The sequence below is a fragment of the Muntiacus reevesi genome, chromosome 14, assembly GCF_963930625.1.
Source record: "Muntiacus reevesi chromosome 14, mMunRee1.1, whole genome shotgun sequence".
NCBI classification, from domain to species: Eukaryota; Metazoa; Chordata; class Mammalia; order Artiodactyla; family Cervidae; genus Muntiacus; species Muntiacus reevesi.
In genome coordinates this window covers 9,269,581-9,289,814 of record NC_089262.1, presented here as the reverse complement: position 1 = coordinate 9,289,814, position 20,234 = coordinate 9,269,581, and the positions used below count along the sequence as shown (strand labels likewise).

The window sequence follows — 20,234 nt, the reverse complement described above, 5'->3', positions numbered from 1 at the left end:
GTTTTTACTGGACGGCAAAGTGAATCAGCTATACATATACATTTGTTGTTGTGTAGTCGCTAAGTCATGTCCGACTCTTTGGGACCGCATGGACTGTAGCCCGCAAGGCTCCTCTGTCCATGGGATTTCCCCAGTAAGAATACTAGAGTGGGTTGCCATTTCCTTCTCCGGGGATCTTCCCAACCCAGGGATCAAACTTGAGACTTTTGCCCTCATCTCCTGCTTTGGCAGGGAGATTCTTTACCACTGAGCCACTAGGGAAGCCCATATATGTACATATAACCCCTCTTTGAGGATTTCCTTCACAGTTCAGTTCAGTCGCTCAATCGTGTCTGACTCTTTGCAATCCCCTGGACTGCAGCACGCCAGGCCTCCCTGTCCATCACCAACTCCTGGAGTTTACTCAAACTCATGTTCATCAAGTAAGTGATGCCATCCAGCCATCTCATCCTCTGTCGTACCCTTCTCCTCCCACCTTCAGTCCTTCTCAGCATCATTGTCTTTTCAAATAAGTCTGTTCTTCATGTCTGGTGGCCAAAGTATTGGAGTTTCAACTTCAACATCAGTCCTTCCAATGAAGATTCAGGATTGATTTCCTTTCGGATAGACTGGTTGGGTCTCCTTGCTGCCCAAGGGACTCCCAAGAGTCTTCTCCAACACCACAGTTCAAAAGCATCAATTCTTCAGCACTCAGCTTTCTTTATAGTCCAACTCACATCCATACATGACTACTGGAAGAACCATAGCCTTGACTAAATAGACCCTTGCTGGCAAAATAATGTCTCTTCTTTTTAATATGCTGTCTAGGTTGGTCATAACTTTCCTTCCAAGGAGTAAGTGTCTTTTAACTTCATGACTGCAATCACCATCTGCAGTGATTTTTGAGCCCAGAAAAATAAAGTCAGCCACTGTTTCCCTATCTATTTGCCATGAAGTAATGGGACCGGATGCCATGATCTTAGTTTTCTGAATGTTGAGCTTTAAGCCAACTCTCACTCTCCTCTTTCACTTTCATCAAGAGGCTTTTTAGTTCTTCTTTGCTTTCTGCCATAAGGGTGGTGTCATCTGCATATCTGAGATTTTTGATATTTCTCCCAGCAATCTTGATTCCAGCTTGTGCTTCATCCAGCCCAGCATTTCTCATGATGTACTCTGCATATAAGTTAAATAAGCAGGGTGACAATATACAGCCTTGATACTACTTTTCCTATTTGGAACTAGACTGTTGTTCTATGTCCATTTCTAACTGTTGCTTCCTGACCTGCATACAGATTTCTCAGGGGCAGGTGAGGTGGTCTGGTATTCCCATCTCTTTCAGAATTTCCCACCGTTTATTGTGATCCACATAGTCAAAGGCTTTGGCATGGTCAATAAAGCAGACATAGATGTTTTTCTGGAACTCTCTTGCTTTTTGGATGATCCAGCGGATGCTGGCAGTTTGATCTCTGGTTCCTTCCCATTTAGACCACCACAGAGCACTGAGCAGGGTTCCCTGAACTATAAATAGCTTCTCATTAGTTATCCATTTTATAAAAAATATTTTATATGTCAATCCCAATCTCCCAGTTCATTCTACCCCCTTCCCCTCCTGGTTCCATATGTTTGTTCTCTAGATCTGTGTTTCTATTTCTGTTTTGCAAATAAGATCATCTGTACCATTTTTCAAGATTCCACACATATGAATTAATACACGATATTGTTTTTCTCTTTCTGACTCACTTCACTCTGAATGACAGTCTCTAGGTCCATCCATGTCTCTACAGATGACCCAGTTTCATTCCTTTTTATGGGTGAGTAGTATATCCTTGCGTATATATCTCACATCTTCTTTAGCCGTTCCTCTTGATGGAACTTCTAAGTGTTTTGAAGTGATGCTTGGCTTGGATTTTCATGGATGGTTTTGGTTTGTTTCAACGGTGCTGACCACAGTCATTGCACTGTTATAATTAAGCTCTTTGTAGACCAAAGTGTAGGCTCTTGAGTGATCCTTTTGGATCATGCTGAATCAGCTTTGCTAGGGCAAAGCCTGTAATGTCCATTCTAGAAGCTGGCACTGTTAAGAAGTCATCCTTACTAAGGGAATAGCCGTCCTGTCACCAAATTTCACTGCAGCGAGAGCAGACAGCCAGGAAAGTCAGATTTCTGCAGTTGAATGCACACTTCAAGTTTTCAAAAACTACAACTATTTAGATGAGAAAATCCAAACGCCAGCCACTTTGCTGGGCTTTAGGGCCACTGATCTACAGAAAGTCTGTGTCTAATATGTTCCTACCTTTTTCAGTCATCCCTGCAGTCTCTTCCATTTGCCGTATCTTCCTCCGTTGCTACAAGTGAAATCCTATTACAATAAAGAAACGGCCAAAGAACCATCTAGCTTTTTTTCTTTTCCTAGAATTTTGCACCATTAAGTGTTGCTTCTAATAAATGTGTCATCAGCTCCAGTCTAATATTTAGTCATTTTCATTGAGTGGGATTACAGGAAATAGACTCTGGTCTGTATTTGGTCCTCTAGGCTCACTTTTTATTTTGCTTCTGCCTTTATATCTTTATTTTATCTTTATCTTCACATTTTTTCTGTTTTTCTGTCTATCACCTTGTGGAGGGTCCATATAATTATAATAGTTGTTAATTCTTTTCTGGAAGCACAAACATACTTGCCAAAGTTTTAAATTTATCAAAGTATAAATCCTTTATGTTTTAGCTGTACAGACACAACATTAGCCTACAATATAAAACACTGGAATTCTGGATACATGAATAATGCCACCAATTTTATATGAAATGTCCTCTGTGGTTAGTTAATAAAGAAATAGGCAATATTATATAGCCCAAGCTATTTTTACAGTTCATAGGAGGAATGTTTTCACTAGCTAGGGAATTTGAAGAAATACCTAAAATACAATCAATTTTTGTTAAAATAATTTATCATTATCTTTGGGTTCCAATAATGAAGCCAAAATTAAAATTAGAATTCTGTCAACTATAAAAATTTGAGACTTCCTGGGTGGTCCAGTGGTTAGGACTGTGCAGTTCCACTGGGAGAGGCACAAGTTTGATCCCCAGTCAGGAAACTAAGATCTCACATGCTGCATGGTGTGGCCAAAAATAAAAATATAAAATATATTTCTTTATTATGAAAAAATATCTAGACATAAGGGCAGAAACTTAAAAAAAATAAACTGTGACCTAGGTATTGTGTTGTGTAAATAAATACTATTAAAAATCAATCTAAAAACTGAGGACGAATGAAGAAATGATTACATTTCAATGAAATTTATCTTTACCGTTGTTAGTAAGGACTGCCATAACTCGTCTTACACCTAGGGAAAGAGATTATCTCCTAAACATAAGGGAGGCTGGGGTCTTACAAGATCTGGAACAAATTCAGGCCCCTGACATATAATTTAGGGTCCCATGATATGTGTTAGAAGGTTAGGTTGGCTGATGGTCCAGACAGCCCCAAGCTTCCTCAAGTTACCCAAGGTCTGAGGTTAATTTTAGCTGTGAAGGTGGCTCTTTCATGCCCAGGTTTTATCAGAGCTTGGGGAACCAGTCACCTAAGTCAGAAAAGAGCCACTGGTATTCAAAGCTCACATCGCTAATATAAATTAGAATTAGAATTGTCCAGTGGAAACCAGTGCTTGGCTGGTCTGGTAGATGCTAGGAAGAAAATCAACTTGGAACACGTGAAGTGAATTTCAGTCTACGAGTTTCCTCTATTTGAGAACCTGCACTGGGAATTCTTCCATAAGCAGCTCATTGGTTAACGAAGAAGATGGAACTGTAGGCAGATAGCTATAAATCCTTCTTCTGTGACATTATCTCTCTGGTTTGTGAAGTCCTCTGTGAACAAAGCATGGGGGTAGGTGGGGTATGTATGAGGTCACAAGACAGGTGCAACTTAGGAATGAGGGATATTTAGAGTGGGATTTCTGGGGGCTCAGTGGTGAAGAATCTGCCTGCCAGCGCAGGAGATGCAGGAGACACAGGTTCCATCCCCAGATCAGGAAGATCCCCTGGAGAAGGAAATGGCAATCTCTTCCAGTATTCTTGCCAGGAAAACCCCATGCACAGAAGAGCCTGGTCACAGAGAAGAGTCAGCCACAACTGAGCGAATAAGCGTGCATGCGCGTGTTTAGAGTGAGTCAGTCAGTGCGCCCATGTGTTCTCTGCTCCCATCCTTCTGCATGGTCAGAGCAGCTCTTTTATGTCTGATTTTTATCGATACCAAATCAAGTTGCTGTGATATGAGGATGTCTTTGTTGGTACAGATCTGTGGGTATTCAGTGACACGTAAGCATAGTAACAAGAACAGAAATGTTCCAGCAGGATCCCCCCACGTGAGTCCCCCACCCCCAGCACCCCAGCCCTCTCTCTGGGAAGGGAATGAATGTTATGCACCAAGAGATTTCTCTAAGCTAACTAAATCCAAGTGGTTTCATTTTGTCTAACCCCACTGGAGAAGGCAACCCACTCCAGTGTTCTTGCCTGGAGAATCCCAGGGACGGGGGAGCCTGGTGGGCTGCCGTCTATGGGGTCGCACAGAGTCGGACACGACTGAAGCGACTTAGCAGCAGCAGCAGCAGGACTGAAGAGGTGCCCTTTGCTAACACAGACTGTAAATCTTGAGCTGAGTATCAAAGGCAGCATTTCCCATGTGTGCGCTACAGTGAAACCTTTTTTAGAATACAGCGTCCTGTAGAACTTGTGTTCCAGGGATCGGTCACAAAATAACAAAACCAGCAGAATAAATGTGAATGGATCCCCACTGAAGTCCTGTGACTGCATCTTCTTACATTGTGTAGTCAAAGAGCTCATGTGAGTTGTTTATTCATCTATCAGTAAACAAAAAGTTACTAGGTGTCATCCTGTCCTTGGTTTTTTCCATTGTTCTAAGAGTCGTTTTCCAATTAATTAATTTTTATTGCATATAGTTGCTTCTCTGAATTCGAGCAAACTCTGGGAGACAGTGGAAGACAGAGGAGCCTGATGTGCTGCAGACCGTGGGGTCACAATCAGACATGACGCAGTGACTGGACAACAACAGAGAGTTGTTTCATGATGTTGTGTTAGCTTCTACTGCACAGCAAGATGAATCAGCTGCACATACACGTTTATACCCTCCCTTTCGGATTTCCCTCTTATTGGGGACACCACAGTGCTTTAAGTAGAGTTCTCTGTGCTATACATTATATTCCCATCATTGTCTATTTTATACATAGCATCAGTCATGTATATGTCAATCCCAGTCTCCTAAATCCCCCCATCTACCCACCCCCACCCCAACCCACCCCCCATTTTCCTTTCCAGCTTGGTTTCCATATACGGGTTCTCTATGTCTGTGCCTCTATTTTTGCTTTGCAAATAAGGTCATCTATACCATTTTTCTAAATTCCACATATATGTGTTAATATGGGATATCCATTTTTCTCTTTGACTTACTTCATTCTATATGACAGACTCTCAGATCCATCCATGTGATCCCACTCTTAGGCATCTACCCAGAGAAAGCCAATAATTCAACAAGGCACTTGCACCCAGTGTTCATTGCAGCACTATTTACAATAGCCAGGATGTGGAAGCACCTTAAATATCCATCAACAGAGGAATGGATAAAGAAGATGGGGTACATATATACAACGGAATTTTACTCAGTCAGAAAATGAACCAAACTGGGTCACTTGTCGAGTTGTAGGTGGACCTAGGATGTCATGTAGACTGTCCTTGGTTTATATTATTGTTGAAAAGATCTATTGTATATATAAGCTAACTAGAGGAAGCTTCTGTGAATGTCTGTAGAACAGCTGAATAAATATTATAGGTTACAGGGTAGGTGTCATACAGGTGGAACCGATTTTACTTGTGTGAGGAACTCAGAGGAGGGAGTGAGGAGGGCTGATTGGAGAGAGGGTTTTCTGGCCAGGAGACGAATGGAAAGATGCCAACGCCAGGAGACAGCGCTGCAGCGGTACTCATATCCTTTAATCTCTTTGGCCTGTAGTTGTCTCCTATGCAGATGGGAAATTGTACCTGCGCTTTCTACAGCCCTGGTGCTCAGTCGCTCGGTGGTGTCTGACTCTTTGTGGACCCATAGACTGTGGCCCGACAGGCTCCTCTGTTCTTGGGATTTCTCAGTAAAAATATTGGAGTGGGTTGCCATTTCCTCCTCCAGGGAATCTTCCCGACCCAGGGATAGAACCCTCATCTCTTGCATCTCCTGCATTGGCAGGCGGATTCTTTATGACTAGTGCCACTTGGGAAGTCACTTCTATAGCCCTAGGGAGATGGAAAGTAGAAACTGAAATAGATGTGACTTTTCCCGACACCATTAAACCAACTGTATGATGTAATCTGTGAGCTGTGACCCTTTGTACCCTTTATGGGCACTAACTTTTATTTTGGCAGCGGGGTAGATCAGTTTGAGAAAGCAAGAACATGGGAATGCAATGCTGTAACTCTTCACTAGGCTCCTTGTGTGAATCAATGCATTACTGTTATCCAAATCACAGTCAGACCAGATTCCTTTTCCTGAAAACGAGCTTTTCTGACAGAAATACCGACCTCATCTTGTCTCAGACACACTACTCTCTGAAATTTTCATCCTGGGAGAATTACTGGGTCTGTGTTAGATAGCAATCTTGACCTAAAAATAAAAAACTTGCCTAGGTTCCTCCCCTGAAGCTAGAATCGTCAGTGTTTAGATTTGCACCTTTACTTCCTTTCTGCTTTCAAAACGGGGCAACGAACTGAGATAATAACTTTTCGCTGTCAAGCTCAATATTTCATCAAATGATTCACTTCCTATTAAAACATATTATACCAGCTACTTGCCTCATTTTCAGTATTTCTCAACAGTTACTTTATTTCTTGTTCAAAAAGGTGTTTCAGAAACCCCCCTGTTAATTAACTGCAATTTTTATTTTTAGAATGATTCTTATACAAATTAAATAGGCATATCTTCACCACCTTCTTGTCCATATTTCTGCTCATTATCTTACTTCTTGACATTTCAGCAATGTGAGAATTTCTCAGAGCCTGATCCACCAAAATCCTTTGCATAAGATCTTAGGGTGCTGAAAAATACAATTCCTTTTGTCTTCCAAGGCAGAGGGAATTGGTTATTCATTTGAAGGTGATAACTCTGAAAAGAACTGCACACTATATACTGCAAGCCTCTAAGATTTGCTTTACTCAACATTATTTCTGTTTAGAGGGTTGAGTAACTGCCTGAATCATTTTCTCAAACTAACTGCTTACCAATTCGGGCATGTGAAATAGAGTCTGATATGTCTTATAAGGCTGTGCTTGTTTTGTTTTGTTTTGTTTCCAAATCATACTTATTAGGAAAAAAGCTTAAGGACCTTTAGTGTTTCCTCTGGAATTTGTCTCAGCCTCTACCCACAGCAACCACTGGTTCCTCATTTCCAGCTAATCTCGTCTTACTGTGACTTTTCCTCTCTCTCTCTCCCTCTCTCTCTATTTGGATAGATTGTTAATCAACTGAAGCAGTTAGCAGATACATAAAAGAAGGTTTGTTTTTTAAAAATCAGTACATTTCTTTAAATGTTTTTTTCTATTTAATGGAACAAAAGGGCAGATGTAGAGATGAACAGATCCCATTCTGGAAAAAGGGGGACTGGTGTGATTAAACTGAGGGTTAGTATTGCCACGACGACTTTCCAGTCTGAGAAAGGAAAGTACGCAGACGAAAGCATCAAGAGAAAGGGATGTTTACTGTTAATAACAAACGGTTGCAGGGGATCCAGGCTTAAGAAACACCAGCCTTCCATGTTTAAAATTAAAAAGCACAAATTTACCATGGTTTGTAAGGTCACATTTAATCCTTTCATGGTGGATAGACAGCAGTTTTTTCACAAGATAATCAGACCCTGTGTCACATACCAATGTTGCAAGCATCAGAGATGAAGTTGATTCCAGAAAATTATTAAAGATTAATTAATTGGGACTAGAAGGATGAGCCTGTTTCTTTTCCTTTTTCGTTTTTGAATTTGTTTCCCTGCACTGGGGTCTTCTTGTGCTGTTTCCCTGCTCTGAATTTTGATGAGCACGTGATGTAGACATTCATGATGGAGTCAGAACAAGGCGCCAGTTTTCCTTCTCAGTCCTTCGTGCTGTTGAAGTTCTGCCCCTAAGACACAGATTTAACCAGCGATGTTTGTGGTTGAGCAGTTTCCTCAGTTGTGACCATTAATTTGATGGTTGACCAGTTGTACAGACATAGGTGTATCAAGTAATGTGGATTCATTCACAAAGACCTCTGTTCATGATTATCAGAATTAGACCTCAGTTCAGTTCAGTTCACTCAGTCATGTCTGACTCTTTGCAGCCCCATGGACCGCAGCACGCCAGGCCTCCCTGTCCATCACCAACTCCCGGAGTTTACTCAGACTCATGTCCATTGAGTTGGTGATGCCATCCAACCGTCTCATGACCTATGTGATGATAAATCTTAAGCTAACTTTTGTTTGTCGATCTTGAGGTCTGTAATCTTGTTTCCTTTATGTATCAGACATCTTTTCTTTCCTTTCTCCTCGTCTACTGGGGTCTGTGACCCAGGACTGGCTAAGGCACTTCACCAGTCTCCCCTCCATCACCTGTAACTCAGGGATTAGTCCATCTCCGCGAGCTCCAAGTGTCCAGTGCTCCTAGCTGCGTTGACTGTAGGGCTAGGATACCTTAAGCCATGCGACACAAACAAAGCCAGCATCCCAGGAGGGTACTGTGGACAACAGTCCCATACATTAAATCTGCTTGTTTTTAAGGACTTGTCATGCCTAATTAAGTTGTATTTGCCTTTATACATGATACCTATGGTATGGTCATGGATACAGATTTGATTTTTTTCAGTTATGTTCTAGTAGAAAGGAGGACAGATTCTAGTTCAGTCTATAAAAACTTGTGGTCAGAGAAGGTAAACAGATTAGACATGGGGCATTTTTTATACTATTTAACTATTATTTTCAGTGGTACAGACAGGATCACTCAACATATATTGTCATACTAAAAGGATTATTATTATTACCTTTTCCTGATAGCTTATTGTATATTAAAATTTTTGAGAAATTTTTTTCCTGAATTTTGAAGAATTAATTAGAATGAGAGTCCATTAAAAGAGAATTTCACCTAGTTTTTTATAAGCCTAACCTGTTAAATCAAGCAGAAAAGACCGAGGAGCCAGAAAGAAGAAGAATTTTATAAAGATCCTAGTTCAAAATGGGACATTAACCACAATTAAATTTGTTTCATTTAGCCTGGGTAATTAGTCCTTGTTTTCTTGATCCTGAGTTAGTTTGATGTCCAAATTCTCAAAGTGAATGAGTTCTGGAACCCTGATTCTATCCCTTGGTAGTCTGAAAGATGTTCATTTGTTGTGAGTCTATCAGCTTTATGGGAGTGTGTGTAACCACGAGCCTGTTTTCCATTGTATCAAGTGTTAATGGTACCCGTTAGAGTTCTTTGATCAGGCTCCTTTGATGTTCCTTCTGAGAGACCCAGTTACTGATCTGTGACTCTGGCAGGGTCTTTAGGAGAGCGTGAGAGAAAATCAGAAACCACTTGCTGATGATAAGGTCGAGTTGCCCTGATTATTTTCTCATCACAACCAACAACATCAATCTCGAGACAAGGTTAGTGTCATAAGAAGTTGGTCAGTCCCTGGGCTTGGTGAGTCTCCATCATCTCATGTAGATACAGCATTGCTGTTGCTCAGTTGCTAAGTCATGTCCAACTCTTTGCAGCTCCCTGGACTGCAGCACACCAGGCTCCTCTGTCCTTCACTGTCTCCCAAAGTTTGCTCAGATTCCCATCTATTGAGTTGGTGACGCTATCTAACCATCTCATTCTCTGCCACCCCCTTCTGGTTTTGCCTTCCATCTTTCCCAGCATCAGGGTCAGATGCAACATTAATGAAATAGAAATATTATATCAGTTCAGTTCAATTGCTCAGTCGTATCCAACTGTTTGCAACCCCATGGACTGCAGCACACCAGGCCTCCCTGTCCATCACCAACTCCCAGAGCTTGCTCAAACTCATGTGCATCAAGTTGGTGATGCCATCCAACCATCTCATCCTCTGTCATCCCCTTCTCCTTATGCCTTCAGTCTTTCCCAGCATCAGGGTCCTTTCCAATGAGTCAGTTTTTCATATCAGGTGGCCAAAGTATTGGAGTTTCAGCTAAATATATGTTTTTTCCTTGTGATGAGAACTTTTAGGAAAGAGAATCATTTTAATCCATTTCTTTGGTTATTAGAAGACTGAGCTTTTTATTCTTCTGTGAATTTCTTCTTCATGACTTTCAACTATGTTTATTTGGAGAGTCATCTTTTGATGTTGATTTGTAACACATGAAAGGATAATAATAATTTTCTGTATCCATTACAAAAAAGAAATGAAGAAGCTAGTCAGTGATTTGCTTTAGAGCAAGTATATATTACAGACAGTGAGAGTATTGAAAATTATCCAAGATCTTTTAATTTATCCCATGAAAAGTGTTAGGATTTCCACCAACTGAAAAGGCTCTTTTAAACCTAGAAAAACAGAATATTACTTTTAAAACCTCATTGACCATGATCATGCCATTCTTTAACACTAAAAGGAGTATGCCTCTAACCAAACTGAAAGGGTCATAACTGCTGAAACATCTTTATAAGACATGTCATCTTTGAGGAGGTTGAGTTTCTCTTTTTCTCATTTGCCAGGTCTTTTTCTTCTTTTAACCGAAGGCTTGATAAATAGGACAGCTCTTACAATAGTAATAAACCAAATAAAAACTTACAGAATGCCAAGCGTACCTAATTATTTCTAGCATCCCCTATCTCATAAGATGATGAAGAAAGCTCTTTGATGTTACCCAGCGGCACTCTGGGAAATGCCAGAGATGGTTTAGATATAAAAGACTTTTTTTTTAAAGTTTTATTAGTTTGACTATGGGGTGCAGATTTGGGGAAGGCAATTTCAAAGAGACCCAAGATATAAGTTCTTAGTGCCTAAAGACAGAAAATAACTACAGCTTGGTTCAGAACTTTTCCTGTGTAAACAAGTAGGCAGACTTTTTCAATAACCCAACTATGCCATCTTAAATGCCTCACCTCTTTGGTCTGAAAAACCATATAAGCCAGATTTAAGATATGGATGTTTTACATGTGCTTTCTCCCTTTTCATAATAAACTGTTTATATTAGATGTCTTTAAAGTGGCAGAGTTTTAGGAAACATTAAGCTCCAAAGAAGAAAAACTCCTTTCCAAGAAAGGAAGGAGAAAAAGGAGCTAGCTGTGTGCATTTCAGACAGAGCTGTGACCACCCGCAGAGTATTGTCCTCTGATCCTCAGTCATGACTCACAACTTTCCTTTGGTGAAGGAGAGAAAGGTTCTTTTCACAGTCACCTGTTGACGACGCACAGTCACAGGGAAATCCGTGACTTGGGTTCATTCACATCTTCCACCCTGAGCAATGTTATTCCGAGCAGAGAGGAGATTCTGGGAGATGGGGGGTAGGAACACCCAGGATTCTGTGCCCCCACACAGACAGCAGTCTCACCGGCGGCATCTGTCCAGTGTAACTATTTTGGAGCTCTGGAGTCTGAGGAAGGCTTGCAACTGTCAGAGGAAGGCTTGGATGGTAGATGATGGTTAATGTTGGTCATTGTCAGCTCTTGGCAGAGTAGCAGCTACGCCTTTTCTTATCTCCAGCCCTCGGCAGGAAGCTGTACATGTGCTCACGGAGCAGCTTGTGTGCGGCTGGTGGGAAGTAGGGTGGGCAGCAAAGACTCTGTCCCCCAGATACTGGGGAATCTGTGTTCAGATTGCTGTTACTGCTCATGGAGTCGCAGACACAGGCAGCTGTTGTGCAACCCCTAACTGTTGACAGTCCCTCACCCTCCAGGTGAAGTGACTTCCAGGGACTCGAAGAGTTGGAGCCCTTCCCTCCCTCTTCTTGCTGTCTTTTTCCCCTTTGGGAGTCAGGTACTAAGACATTCCAAAGCAAATGCTCCTGTGGAGGAAATGAGAAAGTCACCAGGCATGGCCAGAGAAAGGCACAGGTTCAGAAAAGACCTGAGACCTGAAGTTGACACCTCAGCACTCAGACATCCTAAAATTACAAAAACGAAAGCCCACAAACCTCAGGAAGGGGAAGAATCTGATTTCCAGGGTTGCTACATTGTTCAATTGCAATGTCCAGTTTTGAACAACAACAAAGCACAGTGGATACAAAAAAAGTCCAGAAGTAAAGCCCATTTCAAGGGGGAAAAAAAAAAAATGAACCAACAGATACTTCCCTGAGAAAGACCAAATGGCAGAATTGCTAGACAAAGGCTTTAAAATATTGCACAATTATAGCAGCTTAGTATTATTGTAAAACCAGTTTGTAACTTCACTTTCTGTTTTTTACATGATTCAAGAGAATAATGCGTTTTTAAAAACTATTAGTCTAAAAGCTAGTATTCTTGTACCTTTGGCTTAAATCTCCATGTTTTCTTTTCTCTATACTTCATGAAAGTGATGCATTGAGAAAACAACCATCGTTTTATATTTTTGGACACATGTAAAGATATAGTTTTGTGACATCCATAACTGAAAGGGTTCGGGTGGAGCTATAAACAAGCAGAGTTTTTGTACATTATTGAAGTTAAATTGGTGTAAATTTAAGTTAGACTGTTAAAATTTTAGGATATTAAATGTAGTCCACATGGTAACCACAAAGAAAATAGTTACAAAATACACACCAAAGGAAATGAGAAAGGACTTAAAGCATTTCACTGCCAAAAAAAAAAAAAAAAATCAGACTGAAGAGCATAATTTGGGAAATGAGGGACCAGAAAACCTAGAAAGCATGTAGGAAGAAAATAGAAAAACAATACACGTTAAGTCCCCGCCTTCTTACAATAATAATTTTAAATACAAAAGGGTTAAACTCTCCAGTTCAAAGACAGAGATTGGCAGAATGGAAAGCAAAAAAAAAGCTATGGTCCAACTATGTGCAAGAGACTCACTTTAGATCCAAAGACACGTAGACTGAAAGAGAAAGGATATTTTTACACCTCTGCTCATAGTAGCATCATTCACAATAACAGAAAAAAAGAAGCAAGCCAAGTGTCCATGAGTAGATGAATGGATAAACAGAACATGGTATATGCTTACAATGGAAAAACATCCAGACTTTTTGAAAAGGAAATTCTGATATATTCTACTATACGAATGACACTGGAAAACATTATGCTGAGCAAAATAAAGACACACGGTACAATTCCACTTATATAAGATACTTAAAGAGTTGTCAACTCAACGGACACAAGTTTGAACAAATTCCAGGAGACAGTGAAGGAAGGGTAGCCTGGCGCCGAGCAGTCCACGGGGTCACAAGGACATGACTTAGCAACTCAACAACAGCAAAAAGAGTTGTCAGAATCATAGAGATAGAAAGTAGAATGTTGGTTGTTAGTGGATGGAGGGATGGAGAGTTATTGTTTAAAGGTTAAATGGAGTTTAATAGAATTTTAGTTTTACAAGATGAAGAGCTCTGGAGATATACGGTGGTGATGTTTGCAAAACAGTGTGAATTTACTCAGAATCATTGAACTGTACATGTAAAAATGGAAAAGATTGTAAATTTTATCATGTGTATTTTACCACCATAAAAAATGGAAGATAAATACTAATTTAGAACAACTCAGCAAAAACTCACAGTTTTAGTGGTGCTAGAAAGAGGGAGGTCAAAGAGATACTAAAACCTCATAGACAAAAGAGTCGTCATGTTCCTGAGCTAGGGCTGTTCCCAGCTGACCTTCATCTTAAAACATCTTTCCTCTAATGTTGGGCTTCCGAGGTGGCGCTAGTGGTAAAGAAGCCGCCTGCCGATACAGGTAGATGTAAGAGACACAGGTTTGATCCCTGGGTTGGGAAGATCCCTTGGAGGAGGGCAAGGCCACCCACTCCAATATTCTTGCCTGGAGAATCCCACCGACAGAGGAGCCTGGTGGGCTGCAGTCCATGGGGTTGCACAGAGTTGGACACGACTGAAGCAGCTTAGCACAAGCACACCTCTAATGCTGGTATGAGAGAGTTGAGTTACCATGGTCACAAAGATCAGCTGTAACAGAGGACTCTATCAGTGAGCCAGAGTGATGGACCACTTAGGGAGATACAGAGGAGCACAGGTGGTTAGACCATAAAGCCACTCAGTACTCAACATTGCAACATCGCCACCACCCATGGGGAGACCAATGGGGTAGTGCACAAATCAATACCAGATATAGACTTACTTCTGAAATACAGACAGTTAAAAATGAGTAATCAAGAAATAGGCACAGTCGGTGAGAACAAAGCTCTGTTAGCCCATCGTGAAGTTCTCAAGGAGCGCCCTTCTGGGGCAGCACACTTTGTCAGCTCTCCTGATCCATCCACACACCTCAATGTACCCAACAACTCTAAACAGAAGCCCCCAAAAAGAAACAGAAAGAGAAACTAGTTTTTAGTCATAATTTACAAGCACAGGTGCCCACACACACCTGTGTGGGGAGGAAGGGAAGCAAAGTTATAAGGTTGCAGTTTAGTATCTCACTAATAGAAACAGTAGCTTGTGTGTGTTTTTTACATAATTGCAATATGTCCAACAGTAATCTCATATCAGTATTGCAAAAGTCAGAGATAATGTTATTTTCATGAGAGGCTAACTTCGAAGAACTGACCCAAGGATTCATTTCTGTTGAGAATTTGAGCAAGACAGAATGACCTTTATGTGGGGGAGAGTAGCAGTTTCTGCCACTTGAACATTATGGGGACCTTGCTTCTCATTCAGAGCTCACAGATTGGGAAACTGTATAAGATTAAACCATACTTTCTGCCTGAAGTAATTTTTTAAATGATGATAACACAAACTAAGGGATTCCCAGGTGGCTCAGTGGTAAAGAATCTGCCTGTCAATGCAGGAGATGCAGGTTCGATCCCTGGGTTGGGAAGATCCCCTGGAGGAGGTAATGGCAACCCACTCCAGTATTCTTGCCTGGAGAATTCCATGGACAGAGGAATCTGGCGGGCTATGGTCCATGGGGTCAAAAAGAGTCGGACAGGACTGAACATGCATACACACTATATAAACTTAAAAAAAAATGCTCTAGTCAAATCCTCTTCCTCTCCTTGGTTTTGCTTCCAACCTTGACGATGTCCAAGGTCACAAAACCAGTCTTCCATATTCATTCAAGAGTGGGTATGCCCCTGTATGCACAAGAACTGAGTTTGTTGTCTCCTCTGTCTGTCACTTCCATGATAAAGGAAGAGAACCTGCCCATCTTCACACTTTTGTGAATCACATTTGTCTGACAGTGAATTGTGGGGGTTAATGATAAAGTCACCAGCCTGCTGAGCTCAATAGAATTAAACTCGCAGCCAGAGATGAGTACAATTTAATGATAAACAGATAAAGCGGGAGGCTCAGAGGAGTGTCTCGTACCAAGGATCTTCTCCAGTCTGTTTTAAGTGCTGTCATTGGAAAATAAATATGCTGCATTTGGGGGTTTTCAGGCAAAGAGTTCCTGTCAGACGTGTCTTAGCTGTCATCAGTTGAATGAAGACACTTTCCTATTTCAGTAATTTAGACTTCAGCATTTTTTTTTTTATGTTCACACTAAAATAAGCCACCTAAACATAGGATAAGAGCTGATACTAAAATTATGAAGTCCTATGTTTTATTTATTACTGCTGGGAATTAAGATATCATTGCCTCCTCCCATGGGGTTCCATTTCCTGCCCCCAAGCTCCATGTGCCAGAGACTTAAATAGCAGAAGTCATCCTTTAGAGACCTGTAAGGAGGAAAAATATTCCAAATGGGTTTTAGGAGCTACCTAAATATGTCTGATTAGGGGGCGGGAGACAAGGCAGGAATTGAACTTTGGACACTTGCCAATTCCACCCAATTTGAAAATTTAAGAAGTGCCAACTTTGCTACAGCCACTCTTGTACTCAGTTCCAGAAGTAAATCAAAAAGACAGAATTGGAACCTGCAGGTGGGATGAATTAATTGTCTTGCAGGGTTTTTGGTAATACCTAAATGGCTTTGAAAACTAAAAGTACTCCATAAAGATGTCATTATAAGTACCTCTGTCCCTGGGAGGAGCATGATTGATAATGAATGATAAAGTGAATTAAGGAAACAAAGTTGTATGTTATCTAATTTTTTCCACAGGAAGTAAAACATGTCAAATTAGTAAATGTTATATGGCAGAACCATTCAATAAAACCCCATCAGAGAGACAAACAGTTCATCCAGTTGCCCTAGTTCAGAGGAAACCTCATTTTATATATTATTTGTAAAGTTTCCTTCTCCTGCTTTGAATGTTTCTCTTTTCTTTATAGGAACCCGAATGCAGATTTCATATATACATACATTTTTGTGCTTTGACTCTTATTTGTTAAATAACACAGTTGTCAACATAGCTCCCACCGGGATTTTTGAGGTTGTGTTAGAGTTACCATATGTTTTCCTGACTTCTTTGAATAGCAAGCAGGGACCCACTGATAACTAATCTCTACTGAGTCCTGAGTCCAGGGTCATCGCCGTCTGTTCAATGCTTCCCACATGTTTACTCATTAAATCTTTGCAACAACCTAGTAAGGGTAGGTTATACTGTCATTCTTGCTTCATGATTTGAAAAGCTGAGGCTCAGAGGCCTGAAATAACCTGTCCAGAGAGTCAGTCCCACACTATCCAGTACCACAAGCCACGCATTCACCATGTTTGGTCTGTCTATGTGCCCGCGGTACCTTTGTAGAGAATCATCAGTGACAAGAACAGACAACGTTGTGTTAACCTGGCCTCTTGTCTTCTCTTTTTCACCCTAGTCCCCACCTCCTCTGTTCTGACCCCATTTCAACTCTTCCCCTCGTCTTCTTTCCCAAAGGCAAATACGCCATGCGGGACCTGGTCCACCGGCTTCCCGGCGGGAACAACAGCAACAGCGCGGCGAGCAAGGCCATGTCGGACGACACGGTGACGGCCGTGTGCTGCACCCTCCACGAAGTCATCACCAAGAACATGGAGAACGCCAAGGCCTTACGGGACGCCGGGGGCATCGAGAAGCTGGTCGGCATCTCCAAAAGCAAAGGAGACAAGTAAGTCAGGCAGTGACTTCCTCATGCACAGAACTGGTGTTGGTAGATACAGATCTAGGGTTTCCCAGGTGGCATCGTGGCCAGTGCAGGAGACACAAGAGACGGGGGTTTGATCCCTAGGTCAGGAAGATCCCCTGGAGAAGGAAAAGACAACCCCTTCCAGCCTTGTTGCCTGGGATATCCCAGGGACAGAGGAGCCTGGCGGGCTACAGCCCATGGGGTCACAAAGAGCTGGACATGACTGAGCATGCACGCACACATGCACAGACACAGTTCTAAGTGTGCCCGACGACCCTTGGTTTTGGGTAACACTACTGAATGTCCCTGGGAAACATTGGTCTCTGATCATCAAGAGATGGAAGACAACAGATGGTTTCCAGTCTTCCCACCCCACAAGGAAAGCTGGTCTTACTAGTAATTTTGATTTGACAAATAACTCATGACTTGGTGACTCCTGGGGTGTTGATAAGGTAGGCTTGACAATCCAGCATCCAGTCTAGTGACCTGCATATGGGCTTCCTTCATAGCTCAGTTGGTGAAGAATCTGCCTGCAGTGCAGGAGACCCCAGTTCGATTCCTGGGTCAGGAAGATCCCCTGGAGAAGGGATAGCTACCCACTCCAGTGTTCTTGAGCTTCCCTTGTGTCTCAGCTGGTAAATGCGGGAGACCTGGGTTCAATCCCTGGGTTGGAAAGATCCCCTGAAGAAGGGAAAGGCTACCTACTCAGGTGTCTTGGCCTAGGTAATTCTATGGACTGTATAGTTTATGTGGTTGCAAAGAGTCGACATGACTAAGCGACTTTCACTTTTCATACCCAGGAGACGACCCAGATTCATGAAGGTATTTTGTGGTGGTGGTTCCAGTGTAGCTCCAAATCCATGTGTTGATGATGGATCCACATCCTTTTGTTCTGTGTCTCCAGTTCTGCATAGCAAGGCTTGCAGGGAGGATGGGAGAGAAAATGGTGGCAGTCAGAAAGAACCTAGTGCTTATCCACCACCTTCCCTCATCAGCTGCATGTTTGGAACAAATTACGTCATTCAACAAGTCATCATGCTCATACTTGCCAATCTAAAGACCGCAGGGGGGACTGTCATAAAAGACTTCCTGGAAGAAATAATAATCACATCTTAAATACTGAGTCAGATTTTCCCAGGGATGGAAGAAGTGAGGAAGGAGGGCTTTTACACCAGTGGATTAAAGAGAGAGAGGGCTTATGTCAAAGGAATGGCACCACCACAAATAATAATGTTCCCGGTTCGATTTAAGAACCAGTGGCATTTTACTGTATGTAACTTAAAACGTATCTTTACCAGCCACAGGGTTGGTATATCCATGAGCTGTCAATTTTACAAAAACACTCACTAACCTTAATTAAATTTCGACTTCTGGAAGTCCCTCAATGTAATCAAATAAGATTAACAGGGTAAACCTTTTGTTATCAAGGGTCTACTTCTTGACTTTATTCCCTTTACATCTAAACGCCAAATAAGTTTTCTTTTGTTATTAAAAGCTTTAAAGGATGCACTTCAAGGCTTTTGGATATTCTCTCATTTCATTTAATTCGAGATACTATCATTGTGCAATAAAAAGAAGTTTCAGGGGTTCTGTTTAAGCGCCCTGAGACCTTCAGATAGGTTCAGTCAGTAGTCCAGTATTAGGATTTGAAAACTTTTCCATGTCAAATATAGAGAAACCCCATTGGACTTGTGGAATAATTGCACAGTGCAGATGGTTGACTTGAATTATACCTTATAATATTGTACTTACAGTAAAAATGCTCTTTTCCATTGGCAGGAAACCACATGGTTCTCTTGTTTATTTATTTTTTAGGACTGGGCAGAGGGGTGGTCTTTCCCTGAGGCTTTCTGTTGGCTGAGCCTGCAGGACTTATCCTGGGGCCGCCAGCTGGGTCAAGGAAAGTTACACAGGCTTTGATTTTATTTCCTTATTTTTGGCTGTGCTGGGCCTTTGTTGCCGCACTGGGGCTTTTCTCTAGTTGCAGCAGGCAGGGCTGCTCCCTCGTTGTGGTGCCTGGGCATCCATTGCAGTGACTCCTCTTGTTCTGGACGCCAGGAGTTGTCTCCTTGTCTCCTTTGCTTATTGTGGCTTCAGGAGTTGAAGCTCCCAGGCTCTGGCGCACAGGCGTGGTATTTGTGGGGTACAGGCTTAGTTGTTCCGGGGTACGTGGGATCTTCCAAATCAGGGATCAAACCCGTGTCTCCTGTAATGAGAAGCGGATTCTTTCCCACTGAGCCGCCAGGGAAGCCTCAGTTTTCTTCTTGTTATATAGCTTCAGTGGTTGTTATTATTCAGTCACTCAGTCGTGTCTGATTCTTTGTGCCCATGGACTGCAGCATTCCAGGCTTTCTGTCCTTCACTTAGCTTCACATAGCTTTAGCGAACCTTGGAAATCTCTAATTGAAATGCGTACCTGTTTGGGGCATTAGAAACTTAATATGTTGATGCTTTTCTTAAGCAAACGCACATGCAAACACAATAAAACCACAGTCCACTCTGATATAACTGTCTATGTTCATGAGACGTTCAGAGAAGAAAGCATTGTCCCTGAATCATAAAACTGTAGAGCTTTGGGAGGTTGTTATATGAATTCCTTCTATCTGTGTGAGCATCCCTGGTGGGCCTTAAAGAGGAAAAAAATGCTTTTATCAGCCCTATGGTCAAAGAAAATTATTTGATAAAAGTAATTAAAAACTCATTTGAAGAAACTATGCCTGAAGTCGTATATATCAACATTGCCAATTCAGAAAATAATCCTGTTAGGTCTATTCCCATCTGTATTGTTGCTAACGGGAGGTTCCTTTTACTACAAATAATCTCAAATATATGCTTTAAATTGGCTGAAAGTTTCTTCATGGAATAGATACTCATTTCATATCATTGTCCCTTTACCTTTCCCTCAATGTTTAGCAGTCTGGATTTATGAATTTAATAAGAAGTGTTGAATTCACTTGAGTCAAGCATTTCCCATTTAGAATTCTCCTGCTTCGTCTCATGCATTCTGTTATGCGGTTTACCTCTTTCAGATAGTGACCAATTTGGGGGTCAAAGCAAGGTTTTTATAACTGGCCATATCCTCATCTCTCA

General features: G+C 41.6%; 1 protein-coding gene across 2 annotated transcripts in view; it reads left to right on the top strand.

Annotated features, from left to right (window-relative positions):
* CTNND2 (catenin delta 2) overlaps positions 1 to 20,234 on the top strand; it is a 1,077,052-nt gene that overhangs the window by 1,008,768 nt on the left and 48,050 nt on the right. For both annotated transcript variants that reach the window (XM_065905365.1, XM_065905368.1), the window contains one exon: positions 16,916 to 17,126. In XM_065905365.1, coding sequence (XP_065761437.1) covers positions 16,916 to 17,126 — 211 coding nt within the window. The remainder of the gene's footprint in view (positions 1 to 16,915; positions 17,127 to 20,234) is intronic.